We start from the raw sequence: 18,927 nt of genomic DNA, 5'->3' as shown, positions 1-18,927 counted from the left end.
TGAATTCTGAGCAATCAAAACAAATATTTACAATTCTTGTCCTTTTTTTTTTTTTAATATCAAATTTGCTTCATAACAAATGTCTGAAAAAAAAACATGGCAAATGGGAGAAAACAAAACAGGTTTTGTTTTATCCACACTAAAGCACTTTTGGAGCTACGGTATCATAACATACGTTCTCTACCTTAGAGATCAATCTACATACTGAAGAGAAAGTGAAATTCAACCAGGTGTACAGTATATTTCGTTGCTACTCCTCGATTCGTTTTGTCATAAATATCTTTAGTGTTGCCTTTCCTGGTGCCCCACCGCACATTAGTGTCCTTCATTCTGTGTGCGACGGAGAAATAGACGGTCAGAGTGTGTGGTTTCTTTTCTTTCTTTTTTTTTGACTTCACTAGTTTATATGGCCGGTGTCATCTTATCCACAGTGAAACCAGAATAATGTGCCCCTTTTTGGTCTGCGATGTGTAATCCAAGCTACTAACGCTACAGTCAGCACGACCGAAGTGGAGACTTTCCTTCATGTGTTATAAGAAACGAAAGAGTCAGCTATCGTCTGAATTGACATTTCCCATGGCAATGTGGTGACTTATAAAAGGCCAGTCTAGACATCTATACATCCTTGAACATGTCTGTAAGCTACATATGGTTGAATATTTGTTTTAAATCTCAGGTTATGCTTTTCCTGAGTTGTTACTTCTACAGCCGGTACATGAACTTTTCCTACAATTCTACTGAGCTGAGCTACAAGACTTTTGCCCGTTTGAGGCAATGAGGAAATCAGAGCATGGATACCAGGTAGCTTTACCTGCAGTTACAATTATTTCTGATTTATTTTAAACAGCTCAACATTAAAATAAAGCATCTCTTACTTGATATGTCAACCACTCAGGTTTAGATTAGCTTCAGCTTCTACTTCAACCTGTCAAATACTTGAGCGAACAACACTGAAGCATAAACACTGTTTACAACGCCTCTTAATAAGCCAAAAGACAGGAAAAAAAAAAAAATCAAACAAAACAAAAAAAAACAGCTTCTCAGTGTTTCATTTTTATAGCAAACCTACAAAGAGCGACTTCGATATTAACCAGACAACAGAAAATGAACAACAGCTCATGACCTCCTCCCCTTGGCGCAGAGAGAAGGTCAGCTTGAAGGTCACTTATCAGGGAGTGTGTGTTTGATGAGGCTCCCGACATGGTTAAGCACTGATTACACGTCTGCCTGCTTCTCCGTCACCTCGCCATCTCACAACTCCTCACAACATTCATCAGCAAATGAAAAAAAACAAAAGCAATTCAAGATGGAACAACTGTGACCTCTGCTGTACCAACCAAGGAGATCATCATAAAAATCTTAGAGAAGGGGGAAAAAAAAAAAGAGATCGAGAAGGGCTCATGCATGGGGGGGCGGGGGGGGGGGGGGGGGGGGGGGGCTCTGTATGAGGAGAGAAGGAAAAGAAGTCCAGAGTTTGTTTGTTTTTTTTTTTTCTTTCTCGTGAATGAGCACATCAGTCCCGATGCTGAGGAGAGAGGGGTGTAGGGGAGTGTGGAGAGGGAGGTTACAGGGTGACGAATGGAGGGACAGAGGGGCTTATTTGACCAGCCTCTTTGCTACGTCTGCGTAGGCAATCTCGATCTCCTTGTCACTGGGACAGGTGTTGGTGAACTCTTCGCGTGTGTAGGCATTGTTCAGGTACTTCCAGATGGCGGTCATCTCTTTGGGGATGTCGAAACCTCTGTACTTCTTGGCTACCACCTGTGGGAAAAGTTATCCTCATAAATCACAAATGAACAAAATAGCAAATAAACAACAATAACAGCTCAAAAACTGAACTACAAACTCTTATTTTTAAACTCAGCGAGTGTTCAATCCTTGTGATGCAGCTTAGCTAATAAAAAAAACATATCAAATATATCTTCTATCAAATAATACTGTTCTTAAGGAGTTAAACAATGTGTGTAATCAGTTTAAATGTAATAATACAAAATAAGAATTTGTTGCAGCCCAATTAGATAATAATTGTTGTAGGATCATGATTAATGGTCCTTGTGAGAGAATAACTGTCATTAAGAGCTAAATAAATAACTTTGAAAAAGACTAAGAACTGTAATAATCCACAGCAAAGAAGATGGTGCTCACCATAACCAGAACATGTGGAGCACCCTGCTGCAAACACTGACGGATCTGAGTCTCTTATATAAAATATCTCCTTGTGTTATATTGGGGAAAACTGGCAGATAAATCAATAATCAATCAACAATCATTAGTTGCAACCCTACACATTTGTATCAACATCTCAAAAAGTTTATCTAACTCTGAGAAACATTAACACCAACAGTGTCTCTGGTAGATGGTGAGAATAGCAGTAATTTCACACAATGACTCATCTATTTTGACTCATCTTATTCTAGCTGATTAGCTCAGTGCTCAGGTTTAAGTTGGGTGCAGCTATGCTGGAAATTACGTGAGGTCACCTGTCTCAGTGTACCAGTAGCTGAAAGTTTGGCTCTGCAACAGGAGATTCTCGTCAGATACAGTCTGTACACTCCAACACAATCCAGAGAAAAAAAGTCTAATTAGGCAAATAAAATGAAAACACACTCACTCACCTTAACTATATGCAGCTTGGGCAGCAGGTTGCAGTCGGCCAGAGTCATTTCATCGCCATCCAGGAACTTGCGGTTGGAGACCTTGACGTCCTCGATGCTGTTGTGGTCGATCTCGTCAGGCAGTGGTGAGCGAAGATACTCATCCAGCTTCTGCAGTGTCTTCAGCAACCCGCGCTCCAGAGCTGCAGAGACACACAAGAGATATTAGAAATACAGTAAAAAAAATAATTTAAGTTGAATTATATATTCAGTCTGACAAAATGATCCACGTTTGTTAAACTGTCATGGCTTTTCCCGAGGCCTCTACCACAGCAGCTTCAGCTATATGCTGATCAACCACATGAGGGCAGCAGTTCCTCACGAGACAAGGCCTTGTGTGCATGTACAGTGTATACAATATAAATATGGGACATAGCTGCATCATCTACACCTGTCCAATCTAACCCAATATTTTACAACAGCTGTGTAATACAACAGCCCTATTACAAATACCATCTCTGAGAAGCTTACAGCTCATCACACACTTCAAATGACTGCATCTGACTGGACAGGTGTTATACTTAGATTGGGTTATAGATTACTCGTTAACACTTTACTCTATTGTTGGAAAATATGACATGAATGTAGCTGCATGCCTGATTCAGTAGTCCAACAGTAGATGTGACCTGTTGCTTTGGATAGCACTTATCGCTGAGCCATGAGATTCAGCCCCAAACTCTGTTGACATAGCCTTGGCTTTCAAATCCAGCTCACCGTGGTTCAATATTTTCCCAGGCCGGAGAGCAGCCAACCAAAACATGATACAAAATTTTGGTATTTTGTGAATATTATAAACATCCTTCCAGGAGAACAAGTCCACAAACCATTTCACTCAGGACTAAACAGAATCTCTAAGACAATAGATTACATATTTTTCATATTATTCCAATAATCTTATCTGATAAGTTTATCCCAGTGTACAGTAGCGTACAGATTGTGTAAATGGGTAAAAAGGAGAGGAACGATGAGATTGTGCAAACCAGTTCATTCTCAGCATAGCTGCTCTGTGGTTTTCCCAAAGAGATCCGCCAGGTGAGACAGAGAGCACGAGGACAGGAGAGGAGGCAGCAGAACAAAAGCTCTGTGTTCCTGGGTTAGGCCGTAACCCACCAATCAGGGCAGGGCTACCAATGTCACCTAGCAACCAGATAATTCTGCCTGCACAATAGGAAGGTTTCTGGATCTCTGCTCTTAACCAGTGTATCTAACTCTGGTGTGTGTGCGTGTGTGCGTGTGTGTGTGCGCGTGTGCGCGTGTGTGTGTCACAGACAGTTACGGTTAACGTACCCTCATTTCCATCAGGTTTTGAGTTCTTGATGTACGCTGAAAACTTGGCAAAGATGTCCATACCAGCTGTGTTTGACTCAGGGTGTCTTGCACCAAGCTTGATGAACCTGCACACAAGTAAACAGAAACGTACAAATATGAAGAATTTAAAAAGGATACTGGTGATATTTTTTTTACCAACCACAGCTTTATTACTCTGTGTCATAGGCCCATATTCTTATCTTAGTCAGCATATTTGTGTGTGTGTATGAGCATGTGTATAGATCTGCTGCTGAAAACAGATGTACTGTTTACCCATATTTACCCCGTTACAGTGCTCAGCTATTGGGAAATGATTCTGCTTTAAAAAAAAAGAATGAAAGCAAATATTTGTGACCTGTTCTTCAGTTAGGAGTAATTGGCCTTGAGGCTGAAAGCCGCAGACAGGTTTGGGAAGTATAAAGACAGACTATAAACTATATAAAGACAGACTCTTCCAAGGATTTGTTGATGATAAGAAAAATCCAGAATAATGCCAGGGTTATCCTTTAAGCAAAATATTTGTCTCAAATTAAATCCACACAAGGAGTCAGCCCTTCGTTATGTTCTAACAGACCATGTAAAAGCTGCCACGCTGTGCTTGTGACAGCAGGGCGGTGTGTTTGGAGTGTAAGTGTAGCAAGCTGTTACCACAGGGATGAGAAAGCACTCACTTGGGTGGGCAGAGGACATCCTCAAGGAACTCCTCGATCTTGTTGACATCAGTTCTGACCTCCCCGTTGAAGGTAATGAAGGGTGGGTGTGTGCCGGGGGCCAGGTTCTGGAGGTCTGCTGGCTTCCTGGAGGACAAGAGAGTGGGGCAACTTTAGTGGACTGAGGCAAGCAAATCCAAGCCATGCAACCAATGAAAACCACTTTTACAATGCATGTTTTTAATATGTTCAAATTAACAGGTTGTAAAAGTACAAGACGTACTGACATTCAGTTAGTGATTAAAATGCTTGCAAATGAGATTCATGAGCAGTCTGGTGTATTCTGGTTAAATAGATGAATAAAATGTGTATAATATTCACTTTTTATAGTTCAAGTAACAGTGTGCTGTGGCTCTGTGACAGCCTGCTGCACTTTAAACCAGCCCTCCTCCTTACCCAACTATAGCTGCTCTGTCTTTAACTGTGTTTGTGTGCGTTTGTCTGTGTTTGTGTGTCCCCTTCTCTCTGCGGCCTTCAAACCAGCACATTTTGTACCAGATGTCTCTGGCAGGCAGATGACACTGACACACAAACAAAAATGAGCATGTGTTGAATGAGTAGTGTGAACACAACTGACTTGTGAAATCCACAGAACCCAGATGCTTAAAATCCCTTCAGTATAAAGACAGCATAACAGCTCTTAGAGCTTAACAGATGGATGCAAGCAGACAGTGTGAGTCCTCTGTTGGTCTAATATAATTAGCCACAACACACACATTCAGAGACTCCAGGTTTGTGGGTTTGTGGTGTCGCACTGTACATAATGGTGGCTGGGTTTTGGGACAAGCCATCTAAGGGCGCAAAAAAATGGGAAATGACTTCAACTCTTTGGCATGCAAAGGGGAAGTGGCTCCCTCACCCAGTGAAATCACTGAGGGGTGGGTAAAAGAGGCTTGAGACTTTCATTACAGAAACAAAAAGTAGCATGATAGCCTTGACCCAAGAGAAGATGTAAACTCTGGAAACATAAAACATTTCGACTCAGGGAAATGACATGTGACATTCGTGTCCTTCTACAGGTGTAACAACACGAACTGCTCTTCAATTTAAATACTGCAATAAAAAGAGCCATAAATGCGGCAAACACGCCTCCTTTTGCAATACAGCTGTTTTATGTTTACTCAAGATTACAGACACCGTACAGCATGGGGAAAAAAAAGCAGAGACCAAATCAGCTGTCCCTCCAGAAAGGACTAAAAATAAAGCAGTAAGTATCCCCTTCAGCTGAACAAAGACTTATTTAAGCAAGGGGTAAAGAGACACTGCTAAGTAGGCGGACATCCTCCATTACCTTATACAGGATATCAGCACGCTTTATGTTACATGCCCTCTGTCAGGGAAAATATATTCAAATACACCCAAAACTATGCATTCATCTTGTGCAGGCATGCATTAAAAGCAGTCAAATGGACACTACTTTCCTCTTTGTGTCTGGGCACAGCATTTATCAAGCACATCTCTCTGTGTGTTTTGTCAGCATGCAGTGATATCCATGTCCCAGAGGAGGTGGAGCCTGGTGTTGAACCACCTGCCATATGGACAAACCACGCTTTGGAATATAATGTCAGAAACACACATGACGAAGAAAGAGCATAGAAACCAGACGTCCATCTGACTATAAACCTGAAAATAATCTGGCACTTGCCTGTCCTGGCTTAGCAAGTGGAAAAAACATTGAGGGAGCATTTAGATGAATCACACATACAGAAATGTAGTGGGTTTGGTAAAGAGATTTTGGTACTGGAATCCACATGTGAACACGCGTTCTCTTGCAGTTGGGAGGAAAAATTTATTAAAAAAAAAAAAAAAAAAAAAACCATCCCAGACAAAATTGCAGAGGATCACCAGTTTTCTGATCCCAGGCATGAAAAATAACATGTTACCCACCAAAATCTAGGCAGGAAGTGAGCGGAATGAAGAACCTTAAATAGCCCCTCCACAGTCTGTGTGTTTATTTTTCTCCGATTTTCTCCGGCCTGGGAAAGGGTCATGGGAAAACCAAATAAGCAGTGGGGAAGCAGCGAGCGTGTTAGAGGTGGGGCTGGATCAAAGTGTCACGGAGCCGCTGAGGCCTTTTTGGAAACACCCAGAAAATGGGTGTGAGGCTATGAAAGGAGGAAAACGAGGAATATTTATCCTTGCTTAACAGCCAATCAAATGAGGAGAAGCAGCAGCAGAGGAGGATGACGATGAAGAAGAAGAAGAGGACGGGAGCATGACTCACCTTTTGAGGTCCACTGTGGTGACATTGAAGACGACTCCTTTAAGCCACAGGATCATGAAGAGCCGCTGAGAGAAGGGGCAGTTCCCGATGCTCTCTCCATCACTTCCCGCCTTAAATAAACAGACAGATAACACATCAGAATAGGAACAGATTAACTATCAGCAACGTGTCACAGGTACCACTCCTGAAGACTGAGTACACAAATGAAGGCACCTCTTTCTGTCTCATGGAGACCATTAAGTATTGGGTGGAAACGTCCCACATTCAATCATTGCAGGCATAAAACGCAAGGCAGCAGACAAGGATCTTAAAAACATCTGTAACAAGTTTCTACCGCTGATAGCACTTGGCTCATGGTTGAGGCCGAAACGGAAAAAGGTTCTGATAATCTTGATAGAGATCACATCTCTGTTGCTCAACCTTTATGGCCCAGGGCGTTTTACTGCACTCACCCAGAGAGGGCCCATTTCAGACAATGACTCCTTCATACACATTTCAGCCTGCCCTCGGAAAGACTTGAGTGGGAGGGAAAGAGTAGAGGGCCGACCCCCTGGTCTTAAACGCTTCAGCAAACTTCCCCTCCATTAATCTGCTGAACTGCTGTCTAATAGTAAGAGGAAACTTACTCGGATGGCCACTTGTTTCCTCTTTTGCTAGACTGCACAAACACAAGACTGAGCAGTGGTGGTGGGAATGAGATCAGTGGAAGTGGCGTGTGCCTTCTGAATTAATGACCACCGCTCATCGTTAAGCGGCAAACCGGAGAAAGGATTCGGTTTAGAGATGAGATTTTCAAATCAGTATCAGTATGAGCAGAAACAATGAAAAGGTGCAATCCACAGAGGATAAGATAAACTTATGATTTGACTTGTGATTTCTATCTCCCTCACACACACAGAGCAGTAATCAGAAAAGCTATGGGAGGGTGCTGCAAACTGTCAGAGATATCTCCTGTCCTCTCAGCAGCCGTCCATCTCTTTTGTCATGCGCTCTCTAAATTACCCCCTTGCTTTGTTGAACTCACAGCCATGTGGGGAGAGAGGAGGGCGTAGAAAAGGACAAATATGGTTTGGATTCGACATCAGAGGGCAGAATAAACGTTCCATTTGATTAACTGAGGTTTGCGCACTATCTTAATGAAATCTGCTATGCTGACTGCCGCACAGTTATGTCCTCCCCAAGACAACCTATTCAATTCTCTGTTGAACCACATACTGGTAAAATTAATAGCTGTCATTGTGAAACTGAAATCAGATACTGTTCTCATTTGCTCCTTATTATTCATGGTACACTGACAAAAAAAAATTAACCTTCATTTTACTTCTTAAATACACCAAATGTATATCACAACCTCTATTAAAAACTTGGTGCAGAGCTACACAGCTCTGTGGATACCAAGCCTGTTGAGGTATGTTGTTCTTCAACGAAGGCAAGCCAAAAGAGAAGGCATCGTATTCATCTATTCACAAGGACAAGCATGGAGGTCATTCAAGTATCCAGCTCTGGAATGCGCCTCTTCATTCAGCATAATACTGTAGCAGAGCCTCCATGAAACGGCTGAATATCGTTTCTTTCTTGTCGACTCCCTGTGTCGTCAAGCACCCCTCATTCATTGCAGTTCTCACCTTTTCATATGCTCTTCTTTTTTTCTTTTTTTTTTTTAACTCTTTCTTGCAACTGCAGAGGTGATATGAAAAGCGTGCCTGCATGTGTAAGATGAAAGACATACGCAGATTTACTGCGTTTTTGCACAGATAACATTAACAAAGTTGCTGACAGATTTGCAAAGATAGGAAAAAAAAAGATTCAAATCAGTTTCAATTCACCAACTCAAGTTACAAGAATACTTGTTTGGTATCTGAGATGCAGGTTCTGAACTGTCCTCAATAGAGGACATTGTTTTGGAGCACGGAGCCCGTCCAGCAGCTCCTTGCTGGTGCGGACAGGCTGGCTGCTGTTGTCCTCTGTGTGACGCCCAGTGGGATGGCTCTGTTTGATCTGCCTGCTGGCTCCCATTGTACTGAGGCTGTCCCGTCCCTGTCCCTCTTCCCTCACTCTGAATTCAATATTTGAAAAGCATGGATTAGATCACTGCCTTTGTTCAGCAAATGAAAGTCCCCTTTTCACCTTACATGATTCAAAAAAGAAAAAAGCTTTGGCAGTGAAATGCTGGCGGTGTTGTGATTCATGGCCATCACTAGACTGGACTAGCATTAGCTGATCCTTAGGGGATCAGAAAGACATCAATGGGATGATTACTCCATTTTCCCCACGGCGCTACACCTACGGAGAACCATTCAGTTCTGGATCAAGAGTGGCAAAGCAGCACAGCAACTGTTCCCATGGCAATGGCCAGACACATATGACATGAAAAGCAGAGCACGCAGTGCGCAGGGGATTACCAATTCACAGGTAAACCATGTGAAGTGAGCTCTCTTTCTGCACGGACAAAAATCCAAACCGCACGACGTCATTTGCAAATCAAAAGACGTTTACTGTACTTGAACAGAATGAGCTGCTTTTAAAGCCGAGTTCATCTGAGTTCTGTGTCTCGAGTGGCCAAGAAGAAGGCCACAGCAGCTGAGAAAGACATTTCACACTTTCCTCTCTCTCTCTCGGCCTGTTCTGGGAGCAGTGGCAGGGCTCCTGCCCTCTGGAGCCTGCAGCAGAGCAGACTGCAGCTCTCTGCCAAAGACACTGATAGCAGGGGTCTGCTGCAGAGAGACAAGACAGCAGCAGAGGCAGAGATATTACAGGAAATAGGGAGGAAATTAGAGATCACAGGTAGTGCTAACTGACATGAGGGAGAACAAGCAATAATTGATGCTTCAAGTGAGAGGAAGAGAAAAGAGGCTTCAGAGGCTGCGTGCTGTTCGGCACACTGCTTGTTTCTTCCTCCTCCTCCTCCTCCCCCTTTATCCCATTCCCCTTATCCTGGGCCCCTCTGTGGAGTCGTGGGGGGAGGGGGGTTTGGCATTTAGGGAGGAGGTAGAAACTATTCCAGAAATGTCCTGTTACTCCTGCCGAAGAGGGTGTTTTGTTTAGTTTAAGTGATGATGCCTGTGGGGCTGCATTTCCGCTGCCTGTGACATATAAACTGCTGTTAAGGAAGAGCTGCCCTACATTTCATGTGGAAGGCCAGCGAGGTGATCAGCAGAACACTTTTAAATGAAAACCTAGTGCCTGAAACCAGGTTGAAGAGGTTCAGAAAATGCCTCAAAATATTGTCCTCCTCTGTCCAACACTTTCCAGAGTCCCACTGTTATAGTGTGACATTCAGAAATGGGCTTCTGGAGAACCTCCTATACACCAACAACACAAAGCACTTTTTGTTTGTAGGGTTTTAGGAACGTCACCAGTTAGCAAGTGTAAAAAAAAACAAAAAAAAAAAAACACCCCAATAAAACACACAAGCCAGGCAAGAAATTGTTTCAACCAGGCCCTTATAAGGCAAGGCACATCAGTTGAAAAAACACATTTTCCAAGAAGTAAACCAGAGATTCAGTTCCAAATACAAGCAGCATTCACAGGAACACTAAGTTGCGCCCAGTGTGCAGTCTGCCTATTTTGTCTCCTGTGTCAAAAATGACTCACATCTTGGAGACGGTTACACCACCTCTCACAAAGATTTATACTGAGATTTCCCCCCTGAAGTGAAAGGACTATAATAACGTCTGGGCCACAGAAGCAGGAACAGCTGACTGCTGGTAACAGACTCTTGCGCTTTATTTCAGCTCAATGGATGGGACGTGAGTCAACAGATGCTTGTTTATTTAATGCCAAACACACACAGCTGCCCAGTGGATGGCGTGAGTCACGCTCGAGTTATCTAAGAGTCGGAGTACAGGACAGTGTGGCCCCGCAGACAGACAATGAGACTCAGTGAGCCAGGGGGCCAGTCATGTCTTCGAAACACACACATCTTCTCATAGTGAGGTCATTGCTCTTATCACTTCCCCTTTGACTTTGCTCATATTAGCCACTGATGTAATGGCAAATTTGACAAATCTCAAAAGCAACAAGGAGGGCCATGCAAGGCCTTCACATAATATGGCCATGTACGTCCTGGAAGGTATGTGTGCTTTCAACAGGTATCCTCTTCACAAGTCCAGCCCAATAACATTTTACGAGCAGTCACATAAAACGCAAGAGCTGTTCAACTCCACCCCTCCCTCTTATGTTCTCCCACTTTCTCACTTACTTACTGACATTTCTACTGCTCGACAACGTTTAAGAACTGTCATCATTATTTTCGTTTTCTTCTAGACTGGTGATGTGAGATCACAGTTACAGTAGCCAGCAGTAAGGGACAATGGATCCTGTTCAGGCTGGGCACAGTCCTCCCAGTCTCTGCTCACGGCCTAATTTTAGTAACATGGCGGCCCGTGCCTTCCCCACCCCAGCACACTTCATACTCTAAATTGGGTGGGCAGCTCAGCAAGTTCAAGCCACAGTTTGACCGAATAAGGAACTGACGATGCAACTGCAGCGTTCCTCCTCCTGCTCTGACACACAGCAGGAATGTCTGTTTGAGAGTGGGCAGCCATGGCAACGTCATGGAAACGCCTCTCCCTGTTTGCCGGACAACTATGCAGGCTAGGGTGAGGTTAGGACTGAGGAGATGGACCAAAACCAGAACAGCAGCCTTACACCTGGTATAATTTGATGCCTTGCTCAAGGCCATGTGAGCAGGGCAGATACTTGCAAAGACAGCGGTTACGAATGTGGGTCATCAGCATGAATTACAGAATGTCATTCAAATACAAAAATACAAGAATAAGGTTTTGAAGGAAATTAGAAGTCTTTTCAGAATCAAGCTGCTGGTGTTTGCAGCATTTACATGCTTGAAGTAACAAGTATTCAAAATTTAAAGAAACACAAAACAAACCAGGCTAATGATGAGCTGTCAGAACTGGGCAAAATACAGAGCTGAAACAAACAGTCAGTTAATCGACTGAAAGAAAAATAATTGGCAACTTGATCACCTAAGTTATTTTTCAAGCCAAAATTCCATCCATTCTCTGCTTACAGCTTCTTTGCTGGGAGGATTTGCTGCTTATCAATGGATCAACTAATCATAGAGTAACTCTGAGAGGTTTATGAGATGCTTTATGGAACAGAAAAGAAGGAAAAATGTTTCTGCTAAACAAATTAGAATTTTGATCTTGACTCTGCCTATTTTTTTGTTAAATAACAGATTGTTTTACACATTTGGGCCTTGATATATTCAAATGAGACAATTTCTGAAGTCTAGAGGTCGGGAACTTGTAACAGACTTTTGATACCTGTGACAAGGTATAAAAATATGCAAATGAAAAAATAGAACTTATTTGGGGGGGAAAAATAGTCAACTGATGCCACCTTTTAGTAACCAGTCAGTTTAATACTCAGTGCTCTGGTCAGATTTCCCCCTACCACTAAAAAACATTTTGGCCCCATGTCTGAAAGACTAGGCCTGGACTGGGTGGGTGATCAGAGCTGGGTGCCTGAGTCTGACCAAGGTCAGAGAGATGAGTGTACTGAGGAGTCAGACCCTGCTGGAACATGGAAACGCCATCACATCCTTGGTGTGGCTCTGACTCAGGCTGACATCACTCAGTGGAAACCTCAAGACCAGTCAGACACAGGCCCACTGTGCCTGAGCTGTCTAAGAACCACCGGGTTCTGTGGAAAATTGGAAGCTTGAGTCTAAAAGAGGTTTACTGCATAACCGTGCTACGGCAGTGATGTAAGTTAAGTCAATAATGTTACAACCACCGTATTTAACCTCAGTGTAAGAGAGATAAGCCAGTTCGGCACAGGATGAGTGTTTGGCGATGAGTAATACAGACCCAAAATGATGGAAAAACAAACACACAGCCACGTGGGAGATCAGCGTGAACCAACAATCATCCTTGCTCTGTTGTTTCAAGCGTCTAACACAAACAACGAGCTGCAAACTGCAAGTCGGCTCCAGCTCCAACTCCACCCAGTTACACATTCAAAGACCCCAGACCAAAGCCTAGAGCAGAGTCGCACATTCACTTTTGCACACCTACATACAAAGAGCCCAGTTTTGTCTTCATTTGCTCTGTTTTTATTACCATTTGCATAGGACACAAGGAAAAACTGCTCCCCACTTGTCTGCCTTGACAATCACAAACTAAAACTTAATGTCTTTAATAAGTAATTTCTCTGAACAAGGCTGCAAAAATTTGCTTTAAACCTAAATAAACTCTGTCCTTCAAGATAAATGCCTCGTCTAGACAGCTGTGAACCCCCTTAGGCACAAACACAGCGCATGCATGCCAGTACCACACATGCCAGATATACCCGGCAACAAAGCCTGTATCGTGGCCAAACAAGCACAGGCCTCATCAGTAATTCTGTGGAGACACTGCGTCTCTCTCTCTCTCTCTGGCCACACGCTGGCTGCGTCCACTCTGACCTGCAACTGAGTTGTCTTTCAGTGCCGGTCTGGGACATACTGCTTTGCTTTACACCTCGTAAAAATCAAACATGCAAAACACTTGAGGAACAGCTCATGCACAAACCTTGAAGTTTGCATGGACATAGACTGTATATTTACGTATCATATCACCACATGTAGTCCTTCGTGTAGCCTGACACGTTCTGCTGTAGTTTACAATGGTCACAATGTTACTTCAGTTGTTTTTGAAAATCAATACTCAAGATTGTTTTCAACCACCAAGTATCCCTGACTGGAATGTCTACATTAACTAGTGAAGAGCTCCAGAGTCTTCTTTTGCCAGGGTCTCAGTGACAAAAACCCAGGTGCACCTTGACAGAGAGAGGATGGACGAAGAAAAAAAAGCCCCCTGTCACCCTATATTCAGGCCTGCACTTTGGGTTTCATACACATCAGTGCTGTGAAGAAGTACGTGAAATACAAGCAGACTGGATCGTGCTGAGACAGATTGAGTTACATGTGTAGCAAGAAGGGTAGATTCTCCTCTCCTCCTTCACCTCTTCTCCAACAGTGTAAACGATGCAACAGAGAGGCTGAGGTAGAATCAGAGGCTCTTTTTTTTCCTCTGTGTCCTGAGCTGGTAGGTTACAACTGTTGCAATGACCTGTACAGCCCTGTTAGCAAACAAATAAAATATAACAGCCCATGAACTAGCAAGAATCCCTGTTTGGATTAAATCTTCAAAGTCTCAGATCTACGTTGTTCTGAACTGGCCTCACTTCCTGTCATTGAGCTTGTAGGAGAAATGCCTCATTAGCCATTGGTTTCCTGGTCGGGCAGCAAAAATAAGGCAAGATCTTGCACCGCCTAATAGACTGAACTAACTGAACTCTTCCTGTGGATGTACTGGCACAAACTGATATTATACAGCAGATATTTATTCAGGCACAACTAGGATTGTGGCCTCAAGAGTAGCAATGATCCAGCCTATAATCCTCTGACATGAACATAAATTAACTGAATATGTCGTCCCATAAAAATACAAAGAGTGATCACAAAGCCCCTCTTCGAACTAGTGTAATAACACACTGCCAGACCGATTAGGCCAGTTTCCAGAGAGTCAGTGAACCAGACAGTTTCAAAGAAGAAGCAGTGACAGGCCAGGTGCTGCAAAAGCAAATTCACAGTGCACAAACAATGGCACACAGCAACAGCACAGCCCTCTGCAACAGTAACAAGCCATTAATCTTTGTCCCCTAACTCATGATGCTGACTGCAGCATTGCTATATACTTGGGTGAAAAATAAACTGCTCTATTGATTTTCCTATTTAAAAAGAAACAGCAATCAGTTCCCTAGAATACAAACCAAGGAGCAGAGAATTGATCTATTTTAACTGAAAAGCAAACAGTAAACAAGTCTGAAATTCAAGCAGGTTTAAGGTTAGTTATGTTTACCAACCAAAGGTTGCCTGTGGATTAACAGTGGGCTGGTAAAAAACACTTGGCCTTGCATGTAATTTCATGCAGCTGCACTGTGCAAAGTAACTGCTGAAAAAGTCACTGTGTTTCCATAAAAACGGCACATCACATGGCTTAAGTCTGATTGTCACATGTTGTAACTGATAGCACAATAGGACACAAGCAACTCTCCCCAAGGTCTTATACATAGACCTAGACAGAACAGAGTGTCTATGATGACTTTACATGAACCATAGCATATTTTCTCATGTACAGGGAACAGAAACTTGGACACAGCAATGCGATGACTATAACTGCTTCCACAGAGTGTACTGACAATGATCATCACTACAGAAGTGCTGCTTTGTTGGGACCTCTCTCTGGCACGGTCCAGCCTTTCAACTCAACTGCTGCCATGGGACTATTCTGAGGGACATACACAAACACAGACGGGCTCTTAGGCCGTCCAGACTTAAAAGCACTTCTCCAACATGTTTACTGGCTATGCTGTCACTGCTGGCAAGAGGATGGAAGTTTGGAGGCCTTGGCACAGTTGTAGCCAAGAGACGTGCTCACAAGTAGAGATAGAGCCTGTCTGTTTCTATTGACTCATTTATATTCTGTTCACTGCAGTACAGTCAGGTTATACGGAGAGCAGAGCAGCTTTGTAAAGCTGTGAAAAACAGAACCAAAACATTATCAAACCTGTACCTGTACTTAATGACAAGAATTATACACATTAACAACCTAAAGTCATGGCAGAACGTCTTTCAAGAAAATCCCTCAGTCTGATTCAATCAGGTAGTGCTATGATCAGTATAGAGAGATGGATGGACCTCTGTTACGATGACTCAACATAATTATATGCAGCTGCACTTTCATCCTCTTCAGCTTCGTGTCAGAGTAATACATCTCACAATTATCACAGCACATAAATACATCCGATTTTGGGTTTTATTTTACCACTTCAACTATGTGATAAGTGGAAGTGCCAAGTGAAACAGACACAGATGGATGCTGGGAAGAGAGACTCTTCAGCTCACCAGCACAGACTGCTACTCATGTGCAAACCGATATCTAATCTGCCGCACTGTGACGAGGTCAAGGGTCGACCCTCCCTCTTACAAAGTCATTATATCATGCTCATTTGCAACAGAGAGCAATAAACGCTGACAATGCTGAGCTTCACCTTACCGCCCTCAAAGATGAGCACAGCGTAAACTGCCTCACCTGCAATGTAACAACTGTTGCTATAAACACTGGAGATAGAAAAGTGCAAAATCATCAAAGTATTTCTAAACTGGGACAGTCATCTACTGTTAATGCATAAACAGAGTTGCCGCTGCTCAGTCTGTATAGACACTGAGGCAACTCAAGTACTAGAAGTATAATTAGTCAGCTTTGATATGTGACAGTGCTCTAACACTGCTGTGACACTTCTGTGCATGGAGAGCACACAGTTCCTTATCAGCTGTTCCCAGAGGCCCGGCTCTCAGCAGTGCGCCTATGGCAACCTGCATAGCTGCCATTGTCTCCCATGACTGTGTTTAACACCGCACAGTAAGAACAACGGCATCAATAATAAATGCGGATATGTCAGACGCTGGTACATAACACAGAGCCGTGTTGGAGTGACAGAGACGAAAGGCCATCACGCCCCCACAGAGACACATCGGGAAAACACACAATGGAAGAAACTTCTGTTCACAACAGGCTGTACAGTACAAACAGAGGCCACGTATGTAAACCTTCCAGGCCTGGGGATGATGTAACATGTCCTGAAGGCTGTGAGAGGTAGTTAAAGAAATTACCATGACCAGTTCGTTCCCATCAGCCTCTGCTCCTCTGCCTCATCAATACCTAACCACAAAGGCCTCTCTTTGAGGGGTTAACAGGAATAATACCAGCAAGACAAATAGGATTTTAGTATTTTTATTGTATCCGAAATACTGGAAGACTGATAGAATCACCAGAATTATATAGGCCCTAGTTGACAGTATGACACACCCCAAAACAGTGGCCTGGTACATAAGGCTACAAATGCACGATCTGATTAGATTTAAATGAGGTAGATTTGCAAATAAACCTAATTTTACTTTAACATTTAGAAATGTTTTTTTAAGAGCCGCAATTACTATTACTATTACTATTAAGAGTTCGCTGTTCTGGTCAGTAGCACCCCACTGCACCACCACCCACATGCTCTCCCAGGCAATGCAGGACCTCACACCCCCTCCCACCCCCTGAGTCCCCCTATACAGCCCCCATTCTCCCCCTTTTCTTTGCTCTGTTATTTTCCCGCCATGCAAAGCAATGGGCTGAAGAAAAAGAAAACAGGCCTTCACTACCCTCCACCACCACCACCGTCATCGTCATCGTCGTCACCCCTAAGGCTGGGACAATCTGATTTATGAGTACAGTTTTAGGCAAAGAATGATGTAACAAAAAAATAACTGAGGGTCAAGCTCCATGATGTATCACCATATGTAAATGTTATGAATTGTGCTTTCCAGCAATAACATAATACAACAACAATAACAAGGAGTGTCAAGAACACCACTAATGACAGATACCTGCAACATACAGAGGTGATAGCCCCAAATTCATGTCTTATAAGAAAACTGTCTCCAGCAAGGGCATCACCAAAGTGGTGTTTCAGAGATCTTTCATGACCCACACACAAAACTTGCACTCAAATGAGTGGTTTGAATATATTCTAATGCCCATTAATGGCCGGGTGGGAAGAAATGTATGCACTTCCAACATAATCCATCACTTTGGGAAGCTACATACTGTTCTATGGATCAACTCAGAAGGACGAAAATACAACTGCAGTGAGTAAATGTTAAAGTGCTGCGCCGTCGGTTCTGAGCCACAACTACTGAGCTTTTGTTAACGAATTAGCGCCCAGCTTTCAGCATGGCAGGCTCGTCCTTCCCCACGATGGGGGGAAGCTGCATCCGCCCTGCTTGTGACACTGCAGGCTCCACATGGTCACAACGGCAGGGAGTGTTATGGAGGTAAAACCTCTTTTTTTTAAACTTCATGCGACAGGAAAATCTTCTTCCAGCGTTTCTAACAAATACAGAGCCCCCGAGAGTGAAACACTAACGCGTTGCTAGCCTGAGTGATCTTAGCTAAACAAAATCCTGGTCTGTGGGAAGAAGAGCATTAACGGTAGCGGAATTTTCCTTTCCAAATCAAGAGATGGAGCAGTTATCATCACAATTAACTGGTGTACCTTAGATTTAACCAAGTACGCTAAAATGAAAAACTTCTCCCATGTGACTTGTGCTGCGGTCTTACCTTCACAAACAGCTCGATAACGGGTTCGTTATCCCCCTTTACTCCGTTCTGCGGTACCGACAGCGACATTATGGATGCTACTGTTTGAAGTTCTGCTAACAAAGATGAGTTTTTTTTTCTCTTGCTACCACGCCCGACTTCGCTCGGTCCACTTCTCCACCACCCTGTCTTTTTCTTTTTTTTCCGCACTGAACCCCGGTAGGCGCTCTTTCTCCCCGAGGACGACCCGTTGCAGAAAGCAGAAAGTCTTGCTTTAGCGCAGCGGACACGGAGGACAGCGGGGTCTGCCAGATACAACGGTTTCGACGTTGAGGTGTAACTTCGACTTAGCTAAACTACAAACACATCGTTGGCCCGATGGCTGAGCACCGCTTGTGGAAACGGGTGGGAAGAAGCAACGGGAATATTTAAAGCTGTGATGTCATCTGCAGCGCAAACAGAGAAAAATGTGGGAGGGTCTGAGGAGGGGAGTCTCCTACCGGGAGGAGGATGAGGATGCTCGAGAGCCGCTCAGCGGCTGCAGGGAAACAATGCTTCGTGGTCTCCTCGGCAATCCTGGGACAGATCTATTCTGATTTATGTCAGAGAATAAAATCTTTACATATATATATATATATATATATATATATATATATATATATATATATATATATATATAAACTGCCTGACGCTATTTAACTGTTATTTTAAAGAGGAAAAAAGTTTTCTCATTACAGTATTCCAATTAGTTCTTTTATTTTGCATTTTTAAATATATTTAATCCGAAGTCATTTGAGATTACCTAATTTTGTCCTCTTGCTCTTCGTTTACCCCTTTGCTTACATGTTATACTTGAAATGGCTTTCCTAATTGTTATT

The 18,927-nt window shown here is 43.2% G+C and overlaps 1 protein-coding gene across 1 annotated transcript; it reads right to left on the bottom strand.

Annotated features, from left to right (window-relative positions):
• Positions 1–307: 307 nt before the first annotated feature.
• Positions 308–18,465, bottom strand: clic4 (chloride intracellular channel 4). Its single transcript, XM_041061015.1, has 6 exons — positions 18,071–18,465; positions 6,897–7,006; positions 4,634–4,759; positions 3,942–4,048; positions 2,616–2,797; positions 308–1,761 (listed from the first exon to the last, which is right to left on the bottom strand). The coding sequence occupies exons 1-6, from the start codon at positions 18,137–18,139 to the stop codon at positions 1,597–1,599; spliced, it is 759 nt and encodes a 252-aa protein (XP_040916949.1). The 5' UTR covers positions 18,140–18,465; the 3' UTR covers positions 308–1,596.
• Between the last annotated feature and the right edge of the window lie 462 nt (positions 18,466–18,927).

The sequence above is a fragment of the Toxotes jaculatrix genome, chromosome 17 (genome assembly GCF_017976425.1).
Source record: "Toxotes jaculatrix isolate fToxJac2 chromosome 17, fToxJac2.pri, whole genome shotgun sequence".
Lineage (NCBI taxonomy): Eukaryota > Metazoa > Chordata > Actinopteri > Toxotidae > Toxotes > Toxotes jaculatrix.
The sequence above is the reverse complement of the archived record's forward strand: the minus strand, read 5'-3'. Positions and strand labels throughout refer to the sequence as shown.

Bases quoted from the DNA above. Each gene is read 5' to 3' on its own strand.
- clic4 (XM_041061015.1), bottom strand. From the start codon at position 18,139: ATGTCGCTGTCGGTACCGCAGAACGGAGTAAAGGGGGATAACGAACCC. The intron at 4,049-4,633 runs GTGAGTGCTTTC...ACTTGTGTGCAG, and splicing joins GATGTCCTCTGCCCACCCAA to GTTCATCAAGCTTGGTGCAA. The intron at 1,762-2,615 runs GTGAGTGAGTGT...CTTTTCCCACAG, and splicing joins CCAAGCTGCATATAGTTAAG to GTGGTAGCCAAGAAGTACAG.